This window comes from Drosophila busckii, chromosome 2L (assembly GCF_011750605.1).
Source record: "Drosophila busckii strain San Diego stock center, stock number 13000-0081.31 chromosome 2L, ASM1175060v1, whole genome shotgun sequence".
NCBI classification, from domain to species: domain Eukaryota; kingdom Metazoa; phylum Arthropoda; class Insecta; order Diptera; family Drosophilidae; genus Drosophila; species Drosophila busckii.
In genome coordinates this window covers 14,458,766-14,479,025 of record NC_046604.1, presented here as the reverse complement: position 1 = coordinate 14,479,025, position 20,260 = coordinate 14,458,766, and the positions used below count along the sequence as shown (strand labels likewise).

At 39.7% G+C, this 20,260-nt stretch overlaps 3 protein-coding genes across 5 annotated transcripts; 2 read left to right on the top strand and 1 right to left on the bottom strand.

The window, feature by feature from the left end:
• Nucleotides 1-75: 75 nt before the first annotated feature.
• Nucleotides 76-11,508, bottom strand: LOC108608445 (protein mothers against dpp). 3 transcript variants are annotated; one of them, XM_017999822.2, is made up of 4 exons: nucleotides 11,371-11,508; nucleotides 1,362-1,759; nucleotides 614-1,304; nucleotides 76-556 (listed from the first exon to the last, which is right to left on the bottom strand). In XM_017999822.2, the coding sequence occupies exons 2-4, from the start codon at nucleotides 1,629-1,631 to the stop codon at nucleotides 150-152; spliced, it is 1,368 nt and encodes a 455-aa protein (XP_017855311.1). In that variant the 5' UTR covers nucleotides 1,632-1,759; nucleotides 11,371-11,508; the 3' UTR covers nucleotides 76-149. The 3 variants fall into 3 exon arrangements, with proteins under 3 accessions (XP_017855311.1, XP_017855312.1, XP_017855310.1); XM_017999823.2 differs by having other exon boundaries at nucleotides 11,377-11,508; XM_017999821.2 differs by lacking the exon at nucleotides 11,371-11,508 and adding an exon at nucleotides 4,658-4,825.
• Nucleotides 11,509-11,582: 74 nt separating this feature from the next.
• On the top strand, nucleotides 11,583-13,682 carry LOC108608444 (probable tyrosyl-DNA phosphodiesterase). The gene is made up of 5 exons (XM_017999820.2): nucleotides 11,583-11,746; nucleotides 11,808-12,357; nucleotides 12,408-12,797; nucleotides 12,858-13,455; nucleotides 13,512-13,682. Exons 1-5 carry the CDS (start codon nucleotides 11,671-11,673, stop codon nucleotides 13,641-13,643), a joined length of 1,746 nt encoding a protein of 581 aa, XP_017855309.1. The 5' UTR covers nucleotides 11,583-11,670; the 3' UTR covers nucleotides 13,644-13,682.
• Nucleotides 13,683-15,997: 2,315 nt separating this feature from the next.
• On the top strand, nucleotides 15,998-20,183 carry LOC108608508 (adenylyl cyclase-associated protein 1). The gene is made up of 7 exons (XM_017999909.1): nucleotides 15,998-16,235; nucleotides 16,711-17,203; nucleotides 17,347-17,471; nucleotides 17,964-18,282; nucleotides 18,340-18,890; nucleotides 18,948-19,468; nucleotides 19,529-20,183. Exons 1-7 carry the CDS (start codon nucleotides 16,013-16,015, stop codon nucleotides 19,610-19,612), a joined length of 2,316 nt encoding a protein of 771 aa, XP_017855398.1. The 5' UTR covers nucleotides 15,998-16,012; the 3' UTR covers nucleotides 19,613-20,183.
• Nucleotides 20,184-20,260: the final 77 nt, after the last annotated feature.

The following is a 20,260-nucleotide window of genomic DNA, read 5'->3' as shown; positions in this document are numbered from 1 at the left end:
ACACGCACACATTTAAATCATAAATAGTTTTGTTTCTTTGCTGCGCCTACGTCTTTTAAACAATTATTTCATTTAACTGCATGTGTGTGTGTGTGTTGTTTTTGTTTCTTTTGTTTTTGTTAAACTTGTTGCTTTTTTGCATTTTGTCTTTAGGATACGGAGCTTATAGCGTTATGCGGTGAGCCCATTTGCGTGAGCACCTTGTCCAGCCATTGCAGCGGTCCATGTAAATGTATTTCGATCCAGCAGGGCGTGGAGGTAACATCCTGGCGATGGTATTCAGCACCCCAGCCCTTGACAAAGGACATGCGTATTGTGCACATTTTAGTTAACTCATAGACAGCCTCGAAGCCACTGTTCACCGATTGCGAGAGCAGTTGAGCAAATTCCTGATTGTTGAAGATCTTGAGCGAACAGCCGGGCGGTATTTTGCACACAGTGCTCGGATGGAAGCCATGATGATAATTACAATTGCGCGACTGCACAAAGATGGCGGAATCGGACAAGCATTCGGCATAAACCTCGCCGGTGACATAGTACAGGTGCACACCTTTGCCTAAAGGCGGAATAAATTGAAACAATGATATGCAGTACATGGTTGAGATCTACTTACCTATATGACGGCGTGTATTCTCTATGGTACTATTGCGATTCACATTGCTCAGCTGTCCCAGGCAGCAGCGATCCGAGTTGTTCGAGGGATTCGTAAAGCCATCGACAATCACTGAATTGTTGTTGCAGTGGAAAACCTCGCCCACTCGACAGTTGAGCTCGTAGTAGGCAATGGAGGCCCAGAATGCCGGCTCCGAGTAGCTAACCTGCGCCACATCGCCCATTGTGGCATCGAGCATTTGTGTGCCGTCGTTTGGATTGTTCGAATTGCCATCCTCGGAGGGGCTGTAAGCTGGTGGCGGTGTGCCCGCCAAACTGTCATACGGCGAGTTGGGATTGGAGTTAACAGAACTTGGACTGCCCACCGAAGTGTTGCTGTTGCTTAAGCTGTGCGAATTGAAGCCGCTGTTGGAGTAGCTCACATTATGCGGCATGCTCGGCTCGGCCATTTGATTGAACTGCAGCATCGAGTGGCCGGGCGCAAATTCCGAATGACGCGGCACCAGCACTGGCGGCAGCACTGGACTCTCCACACGCTTGTAGTGGTACGGATTAATGCAAACCTCCTTCTGTTTGGCGCTGAACGGATATTGGCATAATTCGAGCGGTTTGAGTTCATGATGCGACTGCAAGTCGGGCCAGCGCCAGACGCGACAGTAGATCACATGCGGCAGTCCTTTGCGATGCGAGACCTAAACAGAGCAAATGATTAGTACCAGTTTGTAGCTATTGGCAGCTTCAACGTTTACCTGTAAACGCCCATCGAGTGAGCGTGGAATGGTCACACACTTGGATGGCTGACCGGGGCAGGAGAGCGCGCGTTCTAGTTCCTCAATAGCGCCTTTGCGTTTCTTTAGTTTCTTCACCAAACTGTCGACAGCCTTTTCGGCCCATTTCTCCTCCTCGTCGCCTTGCTTCCAGCCCAGCAGCTTCTTAACCGCTGGCGATGTGAAGGAGAAGAGTGTGCCCAGTGTGGACATGGCGCTGCTTGTATTCGATTCAACATCATCGGTGTCCATTCTGCTAACGTGATTAACACTGCTGCTGCAGTTGTTGTTGTTGTTGTTATTGTTATTGTTGATGTTGTTGCTATGACTCTGGGGTGGAGTTATCCGATAACCGGTATAGCTATCAGCGGGCGGATAGTCTAAAAGAAAAATAAAAATGCAAAACATTATAACCAATGTAAATACAACATTGAAGCTTAGATTGTTAACGCCCACAGCTGTGACTTGGCTAAGTGCCCAGTTGCCAAAGCTGTTGGCCACAAATCATGCTTGACTCCTCCCCCCACACTGCCTCCCCATTGATTGTCAATGTGCTCAAGGTTAGTGTCGATATTTTGTTTAAGATTACAGAACAATATAAATATGCTAAAATGCAATACAATTAAATTACAGTTTGTTATTTACTTTCTAGAAATACAGCAACAAAAAATTCTAAATAAATTCAGCTTCCTTTTAAGCAGCGTTTAAGCTAACAACAAACAAAAAAAACACTTTTTTTTATTTAATTTATAACAGCTAATGCCCATAACAAAGCTTGTCTTTAAGCTCGCATTTATTCAAGAGCTCATATATTAATTTATATATATCTGTGTATAGCGCTCGCTCATAAATCCAAGTGTGAGACCTTTACGAGTTTTTGACGCTACTAACGTGACTCATCTAAGCCAAATTAATTTTATGCTTGAGAAATGACCGTTTATAGCATCTTTAAGACAAGTGTGATTGGGAATCGATATATTGCAAGATTCCAACAAATTTCGTTGACTAATTGAAGTAACAGTAAACAAAGTTGTTTTCAAGTCTGTATAATGTCAAGCGTCTTTAATTTGCTCGATCTGTATTCAATTTAAATAAAGCAAATGCAGCTATTTCCAAATAAAAGTTTATAATATAAAATATGAACAGCTTATATATAGCTCAAGCTAATTTTGCAGCTATATATGCAATTTTGTAAATAACTCAAAGTTAAGTTTTTTAATTGTAAGCAGATTTAGTTAGTAAACAAAGTTGTTTTTTATGCTGCATAATGTCAAGCGTCTTTAATCTGTTCAAACTTTAGAACTGTATCAAATTTAAATATAGAAAATGTAGTTTTAAATTTCTAGTGCGCTTTCAAAATCAAAGATATGTAGAATTTATCGCTTTTAATGATAGATAGCTCAAACAAGTTTTGTATATTTTTATATACATTTTTAAATTGCTAATTTTGCACCACTGTGCAGTAAGCAGCTGTGGGCAATAGTGCGAGTAATGATCAACGAGAACACATCATAATTAGCACATAGCAGAGATAACACCACACACTTGAGAGTAGGCAAATGAGTGCATTTGTGTGTGTGTGTGTGTGTGTGTGTGTGGTATATGCAACTTGTCAGCAGCTCAAACCACAACCCACCACCCCCTCGTTCAAGCACAATGCATTAGCTAACGGTAAAGACAACAATTCAATTTTGAATTATGACATTTCAATGTGAACTGCATTTCGCACTGCTCTCTTTCTAATTCGCTCTCGCTCTCTCTCTCTCTGCTGCTGTCAAATTAAATTTCGTAGTGACAAAACTTAATTGAAACTAAATTTGTTGTAGCAATTAATTTTTCTTCGTTAACGCCGCGTGTGTCCCCAAAAATAAAAAAAAAGTGGCAAACAAAATTCAAATGCAATTTCAAAACCAATTAAACGTCGACAATAAATCAACAAGTGCAACATATATGCAAGCTAGGCTGACAACTCCTGCCACACACACACACACACATTCACACACAGCAAATTAGACGCTGCGTGAATTAATTTTGCAGCAATTTTCAATTTGTTGTTGTCTTTGGCCTACGCGGGGCGTTGCCCGTTTTTGTTGACAATTTTTGCTTGCTTGCAAAAAAAATTTATCCCCATACCACACCCTACCTGCCCCCAATGGCTCTAACCATTTACTTAACTGACAGTCACAAATCCCATCAATCGCCTTGTTTGAGCAGCTGGGCGGCGGTGTCCCCCACTCGCTACGGTTTTCAGTTCAAATATGTTTGCTGATAATTCCAAATAGTTGGGCGCTCTCTTGGCCACAGGTGTGGGTTCGCTTTGGAAATTTCGGGGGTTTTATTTACACAAATAGGGTTTATGACTATTTCTCTAGAACGCGCACACTCACTTTTTATATGGGTAAATATTACAAGTCCCAAACAGTGAATTTATTGTTTATGCTTATGAATGAAATTTACTTTATCTAGCCATAAGTATTTGAAAGTACAATAAAGTTAATCGTAATCAAAACAATTTTCAGAAAACCCTATGAGCTAATTGATTTAAAATCTATAATAATCAATTGCAATTCGATCAGCAACTGATCATAGATAGAGCAACTAACTATAAGTCAGCAATTGTTGAAGTCTTATGACTATGACTATTGATTATTGAATCATCAATAATCATTCTTAAACTTCATCGACTCTGTCTTCTCCCATTTGTAGGCACATCAACAACTAATTTGTTGCAACTGTATGGGGCATTTTGTTTTTATCAACAATTTAGTAGCAATAAACGTAAAATGTAAACGATAAAGTGCGTGACAATCGAACTAACAAGAGTGTGGTAATTCCAGGAAAGCGCGAGGAGAACGCCGAAAAAAGGAAGAAGCAATGGAGGAGAGCCTATGGGATGATCTTCTTGTGTATGTCAGGCACGCATTCGCGCATGCGTATATCAGACAATTCCAATCAATAATCAATCATAAATGCGCCAATGACAATAAAGCGTAAATCAGAGTGCAGCAGGTAAGAGATAAAGATAGTGCGCTATAGTTAGGTGGACGATGAGGTGGAGCAGCGGCGGCAGAGCGGGCAGAGCACAAAGCGAATGCCACAGACAGCGCTTCCGTTGGGCCAAGTGTTGCTGGTGGTGTAAGAAGAAGAGTCAGCAGCCAGAGTAATGTTAGCATTAGGGAGGACATGGGGACATTCGTGTGTGTTTAAAAATAAACAAAATGATAAAGTAAGAAAACGCGAGAAATCAACAAAAATCAAATAATAATACACACACGTACACATCTTGTTGTTGTAGTTTTTTGTTCTATTTGCTGCTTTCGTTGTTGTTGTTGCTGCAGCTGAAGAAGCAGCAAAAAATCAACGCTGAGAATTCACACGTTCTGCACTTGTGATTATTTAATGATTTTTATAGCAAATATTGCAATTATTCTTTATTTATTTATTTACACACAAACATAGACACACACACAGGCGCGCGCGTTGTATTATCAGCAATCAAATGTTATAAATTTATTAGTGTATACTATATAATAACAAAAGACCCTCCACGAAGTCATTCAAGTTACGTTTCAGTAGTTCAATGCGCTTTTAATTTTTTGCCACAGCAATTTATTTTAAATATCAAATTTGTTATGAAATAACAAGACATTTGCAAAATTACTGGGAATTTCTACTTGTTTTTAAATATTTCAAAATTATTTGCACTTTATATGCATTTGAAAATAATTAAGGCTCAACCGCACGCACAAAAAACACAACCGATCGCTTCAGCCGCACAATTTACAATAACAACAAGCAGCAGCAGAGAAGAGAGAGAGTGCGTCGCGCAGCTGAAGCTAACAGCAGCGCAACAGCGTCAATGTAAAACTCAAACGACAGCGTAAGCGCAAGAGAGCTCCACAACCTTACTCAATGTTACAATAACAGCGCGCAGAGTGCAGCTCCAACTGTTAGCGCTAACAGCCTGCGCGGACTGTTAACAGCCCAGTGGGACTGTTAATGCGTTTTTTGTTTTGCTTGCACTTTTTATATGGTGCGGGTTTCGTTTACAAATTGCAGGGCACTGACAAGCTCTAAGCTGTTGACAGACGTATTGTGGTTTGTATGCCGCTGTATATATAAAAAGAATAACACGCACACACACACACACACACATATTTACATTTACATAACGTAGCGCTTAACTGTAAACAAATCAAATAGCTCTTTTATTGTAACAGAGCGGGGCAGCCAACATATGAGTGCTGAGTATGAAGTGCTTGGGGCTATAATTTGAGCTGATTTGAATCTAATGTAACACTTAAATTATTGTATTTACCAAAAAACAACTTCAATAATATTTCTGCGCACTAAAATAAATTAAAAATTGTAGACTTGCTTGCATGCCACATTTCACAACTGTGATTGTCCAAATTGCAAGTTAAATAGCAGTATTTGTGCATTGTAGAAAGAGAAAGCGATACAGCGACTACTTTTAATATTCACTAGTTGTTTTTTTATAGCGTGTTTAACACTACTAAATGCGAATTTATTGCCAACATGGGTAACATAACACAGTTGTCGTAAAAACTAAAAAAAAAAAACAACGAGCACATAAATGCGCGCTTGCCACCCCCACACATAAAAAAACAACAATAATAATAATAAAAAATTTATGCATGCACGCAAATTATACACATATGCACTTTGAGTATATTTTTGAAGCTATAGAACGCTCGTGCCAAAAGTGCAAACATTAGCCTGAGCTAAGAATCCTTTTGACTGGGCGAACACAACTAAAAAATATTGAGTCAATTTTAATTACAAATAATTGACGCGTTAATTGCAAGGGTGCACGCCATAGGTCCCAATGCTGCCGCATGTAATTGAGCTGTCAACACTGGCAGCAAACACACACATACACAGACGACAACCCTATGCTGACGCCCACACAACAGAAAGAAACATTCGCTGGGTTGCCAACTGTTGGGGCGATGAGTCTTCAATGTAAGGTACAAGCAAAAGTGCAAGCATGCACTGAGAAAAAAAGTTGTGTGCAAAATGTAAATAAGCAATTTATTTACAAGACATTGATAAGCAATAAAAATATGTTGTGTATATAGCTAAGTGCACAATAGCGAATTAAAAAACTAAATCTATAAATTTATATTAGAAAAAAAGTTAATTAAGTAATTTAATATTTCATAGTTTAATAGCACATAAGGAATTATTTTTAATTGCAATAAGTATTAGGTGATTCACTTAAGTGTATTCAAAATTTTGTTAAAATTATATAAATGTATAAATTTGTATTGGAATTTTGTAAATTCAATAAATTGAAAAGTAAGTAATCTAATTTTTCTTAGTTTAATAGCACATTAAGAAGAAAAATCTTGTTAAAATTATATAAATTTATATTGGAAATCAAGTTAATTAAGTAATAAAAAGTTCATTAGGAAGAAAAATCTTTTTAAAATTGTAAAATGTTGATTAAGTAATTTTTAGTGCATTAAGAACAATTTTGAATTGCAAGTTTGAAGAAATCTTTAACTTTAATTTAATTGAATTAATTTTAAACAATTTCTAGCAGTGTTGCAACAATATGATGCACATCTGTGTGTGCGAATGTGACCAAATGTGTTGCAATTGCTGCTGCTGACTGCACGTCGCCAGCATCGGCAGTATCAGTGGCTATGCAACAATTGTTGCGTGTTTAGCTGCCAATCAATGCCAATGACTGACGCAGGCTCAGCCACACACACACACACACACACACACACACTACAGTGCAGTTCTAGAGCTGGAGCAGCATCGCTGCCTCGCCTAAATAGCCCATAAATATGTGGAGTATGCGCCTCACAAGGGCCAGAGCCAGGCAGTTGTTGTTGCTGCTGCTTGCAACTTGCTACTTGGTGGCAGGCAGGCAGGCAAACTGTTGCATCTACTTTGTGGCTGCTTGGGGGTTAAACGTGTCCGCGCTTTGTGGCGCCTAATGCGTGCGCCAAAACAAAACGCAAAGAATTCTTAGAAACGCGACGCCAGGCTGCGGCCTCAAGAGTGTGCGGCAGTCATCGCTGCATTCGGAGGAGTTGAGTTCGAAACGGATTAAATGGCACAAACATGGCTAATTACATGTATTTAACACACACACACACACACAGACGCATGCATGTTGTCGGTGCGTTTGGCAACGCACAACATACAACAATGACAAGTACAACAATTATGGTCAAAAGCGGCAGCAGTGTTGTCACTAAAAGACAACAGCAGCAACAACTAACACAACAGCAACAACAACAAGAAGAACAGCAACAGCAGCGCTTAAGAACTATCCAACTTTGATGATGATCATTACTCGCAATTGTTATTGTCTTGAATTGTTGATGAATTGCAAATCCAGGGCTGCACAACAAATGCAAGAGTCACCAAATTATTTGTAAACATAGATTATTTTATTATATTATTTATAATTTGTTAATATAGCTGCCAATTTATGCACATGGGTACATTTTGTTTTTGCCCAGCTCTGCATTTATTTATTTAAATAGACGCACTGTTAATGCAATTTGTTTAAAGTAGCTTTCTAAATGCTAAATTATTTATTTAAGCCTATGCTATAAGTTTAATAAGCTTCCAATTTATAACCATGGCTTCTTTTTGTTTATACCCTTTATCTATTTATTAAAATATGAGCTTAATAAATGCTAAATTATTTATAAAAACCTAGACTTTAGTTTTAGTTGCCTGCCAATTAATTTCCCATGCCTTTATTTGCTGCTTATCCAGCCCTGACTTAACTGCCATTAAAATAGGAGCGGCTTGTAGCCAATACTTGCCCCGCCCTTCTCACTCACTTTTCACTTTACGCCCAACTTCGCATTGTCAATGCAAAAATTTATTAGATTTTAAATGCAATAATTATTAGTTTTATATGGACATTGAAGCGCCAAGTTGAGCGTAGTGCCAACTGAATGCTGAATAGCTGCAACATCAACAGCAACAGCAACACATTGTGTCCACTTGTGTGGCGCTCTTGCTGCCGCTGCCGCATCGTGTTGCATTTAAATATTGCTGCACAGTAGCTGCCAAACTGTAAACTTTGTTTTATGACTTTCATTCAAGCGGCAACCGCACTTGAGTGTGTATGTGTGTGCGTGTGTGTGTGTGTGTGTGGGTGTTGGCTGTAACGTCGATACGTTGACTCTCCATGGAGCGCACTCTGACAGTTTAGTCGACAGTGATTTATGCGCTGTAATTTCCCACTTTATTACAGTTTAAAGTTGCGTTTTCATAAGTTTTTCTGTCTTGCGTATATTTTTTTAATGGATTTTTAAAGCTGCTGCTGCTACCATTTGCTTCAATTTAACGCGCATTGAAATTGAATAACGAGCAATGAAGAGAGGCAGCAGCAGCTTGAGTAAAAGTTGCTGCTGCCTGGGAAAATTTTTGTATACACTGCAAATTTGGCGCTGTTATCGATACTATCGATTGCTGACTTTTCGTTATATTAATCCCTTAAGTGTGTGCGTAATTCTGTCTAAAAATACATTTTAAGCCCGCACGCCAACTCAGCGCTCAATGAACTGATTACTATCTATTGGCCCAAGCACTTAATAAAGTTGTTGCCTGGTAAATAATAAGAGCAAGCAAGGCAAAAATCTAAATCCGATTGCGACAGCTCTAACGAAAATAAGTTCAAATGCGTGTTGTCGTTTATTAAAATTATTTCTGCTGACTTTTTTATGGGCTGCGGATTATCGCGACAAGAAGATCAAGAGCAGCAGCACAGCAAATAATAATAAAAAATATGTATAAATATTTATATGGAGGGATATGAAAAAAAAAACTGAATACAAGCGGGACGCCCACTGACGACAAAAATCGTAAATCACGCTTTCGATAGATCTAAAAATAGTTTGCAGCGATAAGCGCCGCCCCCTAAAAAAGAATCAAAAACCACAGCTAAAAGTCGTGGCAATATGCAAAAATATATATAATTTAACTGTTGCATAAATCCAATTAATAACATAATTATGATTTGCAAAAAGGCAACTGCAAACATTTCCAAGCTCATTTACAAGTTGCTGGCAAAGCTTGCAACAATTTGATGCGTAGGCTGTGTCGTTAGCTAGTCGCAAACATGCCACATGCAACATGCGGCAACCACTTGCATATGCAAATTATTTTTATTTTTTTTTTTGCAGCTTACTTGAGTTTCAAATTGAAATATTGACTTTGCGCACTTAATTTTCGCTGTCTGCGCAAATTGCGAATTGCCCAATCAACTTTTTTTTCGTGTCTAAACAATATGCAACATAAATTAGAATAACCGTTTTTTTTTTTTCAACTAGCATAGCACAGGGCGTGGGCGTGGATGATTTGGTAGTAGTTGGGTCAAAGCAGCATAAACCAAGCCGTATATCGAGAAGGCGTCAAAAGCCTGAGAGAGCTTGGCAAGTATTAAGACTAACGAACTTGCAACGCGTCTAAGTTTATTTTAAATAATCAAAATGATTTATATGCAGCTTGTGTGTGATTTATATTGACACAAGTCACAACATGAAAATTAGCATAAATATTAAAACGCATAACGTTAAATAAATTATGAAAATAAAACTAAACTAACATGAAAAATGTGTTTGCAAATCATCAAAACAAATTATAATGTTTACTGCCTTTAACTTTACGCTATTTATTTGCTAATTTTTTAATTTTTAAGTCATTATTTATTTTAAGAGCAGCAAATAAACATTTTAATAACAGCGCTCTGGGCTCTCCAGCTATGCTCACTTGAGCATCGTTCATTGCAACGCCACAAAGCTCAACTGCACCCACACATTGGTGAAGGGGGTTGGGAGGCGTGGGGAGATGTTAGTGGTTTTAACCGCAATTTACGCAGAAAAAGTACTGCAAAAATCAAGACAGCTCGAAATAAAAAAGAACGCAAAGTGGAAATTGAGTGCACGCCTTGAGTTTGCGCTTCAGTTACCTTCGACAAAGGAAAATGCAGTCGACGTCGCTGTCAGCGTCAAAGCTAGCGTTAGCGCTGACTGCAACGTCAGCGTCTCGAGACTAACGGCATAAGAAACACACAGCGACAAGCGCTGCTGCTGCAGTTGACTGAAAGGCTTAGGTGCGCTGCTGCTGCTGCCGCTGCTGATAACAACAACAAACGCAAGAAAAGCAGCGCAACGTAGATAACAAAAAATAAAAACAACAATAGTGCACACACACACTCACAAGTTGCATAGAAGCTAATGTAAAAGTAAAACAAAATGTAGTGTGATGAAATTGATAACAGGAATGTACGCTAGTGATAACAGTTTGTTTGACCAGAGCAAATCGAAGAGCTAGAGAGCGCCTAACACTCGCACTCGCACTGACTCATAGAGGTAAATAATACACTGTCGAAAGTTCAGCCAAAAATTTGATTAATCATATACGCACACACACACATACGAAATTTAGTAAATACTATTTCGGGAAAATCAAAGCGCGTCCCATTGTACCCAAAGCGCCTGCAGCATTCAAGTGGATTTTGCTATTCTTCTTTTTCTGTGCATAGCAGAGCGCAGGCAGATAAGCGACATTCAAGTATTTTCAAAACATAATAAAAAATTTGATTTTATTGTGGGTATTTATAATTGTTTTCAATTTTGTCTATGCTATTTTTTTTTTAGTTCAATTAATGGCGCGCGCAGCACACAAGCAGTAACACACACAAACAACAACTCGACACACACACACACACTAAAACATACATACACATGTATACACTGCAACATAAAACGAGAGGCTGAGAATAAACTGTAATCGTAATCCCTTGTAGAGCATATACCATAACAACAACAACATAGCGACGCCAGCAAAGTCTCAGCAGCAGCACGCAGCGAATAAGAAGAAGCGTAGTATGAGAAGAAAAAAATATTTTTTTCTTTCAGCCCCAAACGTAATTGCACTGTCGTTTTTTTTTTGCAAAAATCTATTAAAAAACTGTTTGTATGCTACTCACACGTACAGCCAAACACTTGTAGTTCGCTTTTGTGGCCAGTTTGTTTACTTTAATGCACCATAAGTATGTGAAAATTGTTATTTATTTTAAATTGTTTATCATGAAAAATGCACACACGACGAGTTCTCACGACGGCGCTCAAAAAGTCTGACCAACTGAGTAAAAATCGAAAAATACCAACAAATATACTAGTGCAATAGAAAATTCGATACTTCGATATTTATTGCGCACAGCCGAAATTGCGCTGACTGGCTTTTGTTTTGATTAATTGATTTGTTTAAATTTCACAAGTGAAGCACAATGTTGGAATGTCCTTATGCCGAAAAGTGCTATCGCAAGAATCCTATACACTTTAAGGAATATACACATGCACATTGTAAGTAAGATTAGCATTTATATAAAATCTTTTGTTTTAAAATAATTGTTTGTGTTTTAAGTGGACGCTATTTATGCTAAGGCTGCTGGCCAGCAGTACGATATACCTAGCAAGTATGACAGAGAGCTTATTGATATACAGCTAAAACTGCTGGAGAAATTGTTTCCCAAGAAGGAGTCAGTTAATAGCACTGCTAATGCGCCTATAGCCAGCACTAGTCAGCCGGCTGCTTCAATTAGCCAGCCGGTTACTGCTACTCGCCAACCGGCTCCTGTTAATATCCAGCCAACTCCCGACACTAGCCAGCCGAGTACCAGCCGAGACAACTCCAATTTGGCCAAAAAACAAAAGCTTACCGATCGTAATATTCGCGACTATATACCTGTGATCATAGAACGTGGAGGAATGGCCAAGAAACTGGAGCAAGCGGCGCCCTACAATATGTTTCTCACAGCCATTACAGATTCGAGGCCCACACACCAGGAGCCTTTAAGCGTGACTCTGCAAGAAATTTTGGATGAAAGTCTGGGAGAGATTGAATCTACAGTACAAATAAACTTTATGGTGGACATAGGCTGGCTGCTGGGTCATTATTACTTTGCAGGTATACTGTGAGTATGACTTAACGTATCTTAAAAACATATTCATAAATTCTTTGCAGTGAAAAACCTTTACTTGTGCTCTATGGAGATGAATCTCCAGAGCTGCTGGGTATTGGCAAATTTAAGCCGCAAGTGACAGCCATCAAGGTCAACATGCCTACACCCTTTGCCACTTCGCATACCAAAATGATGCTTTTGGGCTATGCAGATGGTTCCATGCGTGTAGTTATATCCACTGCTAATCTTTATGAGGACGATTGGCATAATCGCACGCAAGGCTTATGGATAAGCCCAAAACTAACGCCTTTGCCAGAGGGAGCGGACACAGCAGCTGGCGAGAGTGCCACTGGCTTTAAGCAGGATCTTATGCTGTATCTGGTGGAATATAAGCTTAGTCAGCTGCAACCTTGGATAGCACGCATACGTAAGAGCGACTGCAGTGCTGTCAAGTAAGCTCGGCTTGTGGTTTATATTTACTGTACAAATGCTTACCTTACTCTTTCTTTCAGTGTTTTTTTTGTAGGCTCCGTACCTGGTGGTCATCGGGAGAGCACAGTACGCGGTCATCCTTGGGGCTGTGCGCGTCTGGGTTCGCTGCTTGCTAAGCATGCCACGCCCATTGATGATCGCATACCAGTTGTCTGTCAGAGCTCCAGCATTGGCAGTCTGGGCCCGAATGTTCAGCCTTGGATACAACAGGATTTTGTCAACAATCTACGCAAGGACTCTACAACTGTAGGACGTCTACGTCAGATGCCACCTTTTAAAATGATTTATCCGAGCTTTGGCAATGTATCACGCAGTCATGATGGCATGCTAGGTGGTGGCTGTCTTCCGTATGGCAAGCAGACGAATGATAAACAACCTTGGCTCAAGACTCATCTGCAGCAATGGAAGTCTAGCGATCGTCATCGCTCCCAAGCCATGCCGCATATTAAGACCTATACGCGTTTCAATCTGGAAGATCAGTGCGTCTACTGGTTTGTTTTAACCTCAGCGAATCTCTCAAAGGCCGCCTGGGGTTCTTTTAATAAAAATTCCAACATACAGCCTTGTTTGCGCATAGCCAACTATGAGGCAGGCGTTTTGTTCTTGCCCAGATTTGTGGTAAGCTTTATTAATTCTTAAAATTATATAAGTATTTACTTCCTTCTGTTCTACAGACTGGCGAAGAGACTTTTCCTTTGGGTAATTCTCGCAATGGAGTGCCAGCATTTCCTTTACCGTACGATGTGCCTTTAACACCCTACGGTGCCGATGATACACCCTTTCTTATGGATTATTTGCATTGCTAAGCTCTGCTCAATTGTTGTTCAAATAAATACCTATCAATATTAACTGAAAATTACATTTGGTTATTTCAAAAAGCCCTGCAAAGTTTTTAGCCTAGTCTTTTATCTACATAATAGTTTTTATTATGTCTGAACATTATCTCGGAAAGAAACTCATCCAGAATTCTCGTTTTCCGCAATTTTTTAAAATTTCCCGCTGGTGGTCATAACAAACAGCTGGCTTTGTCGATAAAATGGCTAAATGTTCATTGTAGATGATACTCGCTAATTTGCTACGTTCTTTACATCTTGCTTGCACTTGTACACTTCTATTGCTGCTCTGCTCGTTCCATAAATAAGTTGGCAGCGCCACACTTTACAAAGTCTGTGCTTAAATTGTTGATTAACAAATTAGTGTACGTCTAAATTGCATATTGTTTGTTTGTGGTAAGTGCAATATTTAAAAATTTTAAATTGTTTGTGCGTCTGTGTTCAAAATAGTGCTTTGCTTAATACAAATTAAATGTGCGTAAAAAAATGGAGTTGCAAAAAAAATTGTTTCAAGTGCAAAGCGCAGCGAAAAGTGCCGGCTGCGTTTCTTTTTTGGGGTGGGGTTCTTTTCCTTGCGGCCAGGCTGTCTGCATTAAGTTTTCACAGACTACATATACCCTTGTATGTGTGTGGGCGTAGAATATTGGAGGACAAGAGACAGCTGTGGCCATTAAAATATGTACATATATTTTTTCGGCTATTTATATGTGAATCATTTTTGTTTTTTGTAAGATAAATACACACACATACATGCATACATAGGCAATGAGTAATTGTGTATGTTAAGTTGTATTTTTAATGATGATATCACAATTGTAAAAGTGCGCATATATTTTATAGCCTTAGTGGTAAGCTAATTGGATTTTTGCAAGCAACATAAACCAGCTCAGCTGTTTAATGTTGTTGTTGTTGCTGTTGCAGCAGCTTGACTCTGACTCAATTTGAAAGTTTACGCAAGACTGCATAAGTTTGTGTGCCAAATCAAAGATGGCCAAAATAGCGCTATCAGCGAAAAAACTAAAGATTACAAGCTACCTCAGCGCTGACTAATACGAACATAAGCATAAGCATAAAATCAGGTTTTTTTTATTTCTAATTAATTGTTAAATGAGTGACGGTTAACCGCACACAGTAACGGTGCATGCTGCTGAAGACATTCAAAGCCTAACATGCGTGCATGAGTGTGTGTGTGTGTGCGTAAGCATTTGTATGCACAAAAGAATTACAGTAAATGCACAACTTAAACTTTGCTTTCTGTTAACTGGTTTGTTGTTGAATTTTTGTTTAAATGTGTTTAAATATTATATCTTATCAAACTATAACATTCAAAATGTGAATAGCACTACTGATAAAATTTTTAAATGATTGCTTTGTGCCGAGGCTTTACTGTAGCTATAGCGAAAGTTTTAGTCGAGACGGATTCTCACTCTAATTGCTATTGCATTTCATAGAAGAAAAAAAGAACAACAACAAGCTGCCCGCTGTTGCTTTGACCGGTGCAATAAACCCATTGTTGCCGCAAAAAAAAAAATAACAGTTCCTCTCACGCCTCTCTGCTCTCTTGGCTCTCACGCTCTCGTGCTCTTTGCGCAAGCTCAGCGCTGTCATGGCCGTTGACTAAAGCTTTCTCCCAGCAGCAGCAGCAGCAGCAGTAGCCGTCGACAGCAGCATCTCAATAACAACGGTTAGTTGGCCTTTATTTTAACAAAAGCAATAAATATAGTTAATAACTATTTAATGCCATTTTTGTTAGACGCGCGCTCCAAATTGTGTATCTCGAACTTGACTGACTATAAAGAAAAGCTGCGCTTACAGTGTGACAAAAGCTGTGCGTAAATAAACATAAAAGTAACAAACAAAAAGCTGCAGCAGCAGCAGCAGCCTCTCTTTCGATGTTGTAAGCTTATTTTGCCTGTTTGTGTCTGTCTGTTAGTTTTTCAGGGTGTGTTTCGTTCAGCAGCTGGTGGAAGCTAACAAAAGCCCTTGAGATTGAGATTGAGGGTGTGTGTGTGTGACCCAGTTGGGTTTTAGCCGTGGCCCATTGCCGTGCCCGGGATAGTTTTGACAAGAAAAAAAATTAATGCTCTAACTTTATTAATCCAAGAGTGTTAATGAAATTTATATTTAGTGCGTGTTGAACTGTGCAACAAATTATTTTAGCAGCAGCAGCTTTTAGTGTGCCTACGCCTTAAAATTTACTGCGCTGCCTTTGCTTCCGTCATATTTTCTTTCACTTTATGGCTGCCATTCGTGTTGTTGTTGTTGTTGTTGTTGCTTCTGCAAGAGTTTTAGAACAGCAAATTGCATAATAATAATCTTCTTAAAGTGAAAGAAGCGCAAAAATGTTCTCATGCTGTTGCCCAAACCCCAAAGCCAGCAAAAAGGATAAGGACAAGGATAAGCCACAGTCCGTTGCGGAAGAGGCAGCAACGTCAGCGCCAGCAGAGACACCACAGGAGGCCATAACCAACGGCAATGTTGCAGTCTCAGATACAAAAGCTGCTGAAGTAGAAACGTTGCCCATTGAGGCTGAAGCTGCTGCTCCTGTTATTGAAGCCACAACTGGTATTGACAGTTTTTAATCCTTGCAACATTGTGTGAACTCTCTCTCTCTCTATATCTCTTTCTCTTGTATTTGCTATGTGCCTTAAGTGTTATGCACTTAGTTAAGGCCGCTGGCGCTTGGTGCTAACCCCTTAAAGAAAGTTAACCATGCCCAGTTGCTGCTTTTAATACACTCTTATGATTTTTATGCTAACAAGTGCAAAACTAAAGCAAATTTTACTATCAGACTTATTCAAAATTTAATTTATTAGACACTTTGATAACTTAACTAAATTGGTTTCAAAATTAGCTACTTAAGATTATTATATAAAGGTTTTCTCAACTAAATTAGAAAGGGTTTAATCTACTCTCGATCAGTAACTTTCACTTAAGATTCAAAATCTACTTGATTTAATCAAAATAATTTAAAAACGCTAATTTATTTTATTCAAATGATAAAATTGAAAGCTAAACAGTAACAACAATTCTCTCGCAGCTGCTGAATTAACTACAACAACAATTAAAGAAATAGAAACAACAGCAGATATAGAAACAGCACTAGGACAATCAGAATCGACGCATTCGTCCACGTCCACAACGGCGCCAGCTTCGATGACCAGCGCTGGGGGTGAGGATGAGCAAGAAGTTGCGCCAGTGGCAACGCCTACGAAGCCAGCTCCAGTGCAACCCAAGAGCTGCCTGTCGCGTCACAATTCCACAGCTCATTCGATTAAGAAGAAGGTTAACATAAGCACACGTGCTGAGATTATTGAGCCGGAACCGCTGCACACATCGCTGCTGCTGCTGGCGAATCACAACAACAACAATAACTCACTGGCGGATGATGATGAAGTCTTCTCGGACTCGCTGCCGCCGCCCAAGCGTGAAAGCATGTGTGCTCCCTACATTGAAGGCGATGTGCTGCCCGAGACTGTACACTTTGCCCATGGCCTGCCCAGTTGGTTTGACGACGAGCGTCTCAATGATATGTACGCGTTCTCTATCGCAATCAATTAATTGCATTCCTGTCAACTAAAAGTACTTTTGTTTTCTCTTCTTCTACTTATTGTTGTTGTGTCTCTTTTTTCCTGCTGTTTGTCTCTTCACTCTCTCGCTCGCTCTCTTGTGCTAGTGGCTGCATTGAGCCGCCAGTTACGCCCGTCGGCCGTGATGAGCTGGAGCTCAAGCGGCAGCGTCTCTATACGGAACTGCTGCGCGCCGCGCACGCCGCCGTCGAGCACAGCGTAGCCGTGCGTGGTAATGAATCCCGTCCATGTCGTCGTCTCTTTTATCTACTTAGCATTTGATATTTTATTCCTTAATGCATGAGCTGTTGTTAATTTTTTGATGGTGAATTTTACAGTCTGATATATTTTAAAATATTTTTTAGAATTTTTTTTACAATATGGGAGTTCAATGTAAATATTTTTAGCATTATTAATTCCTGTATGCAATTGTTTTTATTTGTTTATTGCCTGTTTGTAGTCTCGCTCTCTGTTTATTGTCATCATCACTCATAAACAAGTTTTATTTTTTTTTTTTGCATAACGTCACGCTCTTGACTTTCAAATGATTCATGTCGTGTTGACAATAGTTATAAGCAATGGCAAAAACATTTTTAAACACTTGAAAGCAATGCTTAAACATTTTTTTGCGCACATTTTGTTGTTCGTTTTAAAGCAAAGGCACCGAACGTTAAAATTTCTATGCAAACTAAATTTAATATTCCATTAAACTTTTATTTAAAAGATAACGAACCGGAAGCAAAGCCTACAGCTGCTGCACAGCATTTGGAAAGAATCTGCGAACGCTTGGAGACGCTAGTAGATCGCCTGGAGCATACGCTTATAGTTACAACAGCAACACCAACAACAGCAGCAGCAGCAACACCGCCACTGCCAACACCACCAACACCTTTAGCAGAGACAGAGTTCTATAGCAGCAACAGCATGAGTGTCGCCGGCTTTGAGGATATTGTAGCAGGACCGCTTAGTCAGTATCTAAGCTTGTCTGCCAAAATAGGCGGCGATGTGGCCGAGCACGCCAAGTTTGTCAAGGCAGCCTTTGAGTAAGCAACAGCTAAACTGCTTACAAACTTATGTTTAATATTTAATATTATTTTTAGCGCTCAGCTGCGTTATGTCACGCTGGCCACGCAAATTGCGCAGCCGCCGCAGCCCAAGCAAGCGGAGCTGTTGCAGCCCACTTCCATGCAGATTAGCGCTATACAGGATTATCGCGAGAAGCATCGCACTTCGGCCTACTTCAATCATTTGTCGGCCATAAGCGAGAGCGTGCCCGCTTTGGGTTGGGTATGCGTTTCGCCAACGCCTGGACCGCATGTTAAGGAGATGAACGATGCTGGCCAGTTCTATACGAATCGCGTACTCAAAGAGTGGAAGGAGAAGGACGCCAAACATGTGGAATGGGCACGCGCCTGGATACAAACGCTTACCGAACTGCAGGCTTACATTAAGCAGTATCATACCACTGGCCTTGTCTGGTCCGGCAAGGGCGCAGCGCCTGTAGGTGGTGGAGCGCCACCACCACCACCAGCTGGTGGCATGCCACCACCGCCGCCACCACTAGACTTGAATGCATTGAAGCTCGACAGCGCTGGCGATGAACGCAGCGCCTTATTTGCGCAAATCAATCAGGGCGCTGATATTACCAAGAGTAAATATAGCTTAGCATACAGTATATATAGTTAACTAATATTCGCACACTTTGCAGACTTGAAAAAAGTCACTGGCGATATGCAAACCCATAAGAATCCCTCGCTGCGCACTGGTCCTGCTCCCTTCAAGACGCCCGCCAGCAGCAGCAACAATCATTCTGCTGCACCTGCCGCACCAATTGCCAAGCCGCCTGTGTTCACACGCGATGGCAAGAAGTGGTTGATTGAATATCAAAAGAACAATACTGGTCTGCTTGTGGACAATGCAGAGATGAACAATGTCGTCTACATGTTCCGCTGCGAGGGCTCCACTCTGACTGTCAAGGGCAAGGTTAACAACATTGTCTTGGACTCTTGCAAAAAGTGTTCGCTGTTGTTTGACTCTGTTGTCGCCTCTGTCGAGTTTGTCAATTGCCAGAGCGTGCAAATGCAGGTTCTGGGCTTTGTGCCCACTGTATCCATTGATAAATCTGATGGCTGCCAAATGTATTTGTCCAAGGACTCGCTAGGCGTCGAAATCGTTAGCTCCAAGTCATCCGAAATGAATATTCTCTTGCCGGAGGCCAATGGAGATTATGTAAGCTTAAGTAATATTCTAAGCACTTTAAATATTTATACAAAACTGTTTGCTTTCTAGACTGAATTGGCTGTGCCGGAGCAGTACAAGACCGTCATCAATGGCAAGACTCTCAAGACTGTGTGCGTGGACAGCCTGGGCTAAAGTTTCTTAAACTGCATGGTTCTCGTCGTCGTCGTCGCCGTCATCAGCTGCTTTTAATACACCCTACCCCACCACACACATATAATTTAAAAAAAAAAAACAGAAAATAACAGCTGCAGCAAGCTATATAATTATTATTTTTAAGCGCTAAAGTCTTTTGTATTCTTTCTGTATTTAACATTTTTAATTTTAATTCAATGTATTTAGAAAATTGTTTCCAAATCATTTGCTGCGTGAGAGTTTGCTAATGAAACATTAATTTCGAAATTGCATGAACACGGAAAAAATTAATTTAATTAACTTAATTTTTTTAATGTTTCTTATCAATCAATTCGAAGATAATACATTTCATTTACAACTCGGCTTAATAGGGGCAAAAGTATTTAAATTTCCAACGCGACGTATTTCTATTGAAAATTAGATGAGGCACCCAAGAAAAACACGAAAAACTTGTCAACAGAAATATTTCAGCAGACTTTAATTCAATTATACGAATAAAATCATTTTTGCACCTAAGCGACTAAGATTAAACAAGGATCCCAAGTAGAGATCCAGGCAAAAGTCTTCAAAGCAAAATCAACTCTTTTTATATATTCTATTTAAATAAAATTTAAACATTTTTTATTAAATAAAAAAATGAAAAAGGAA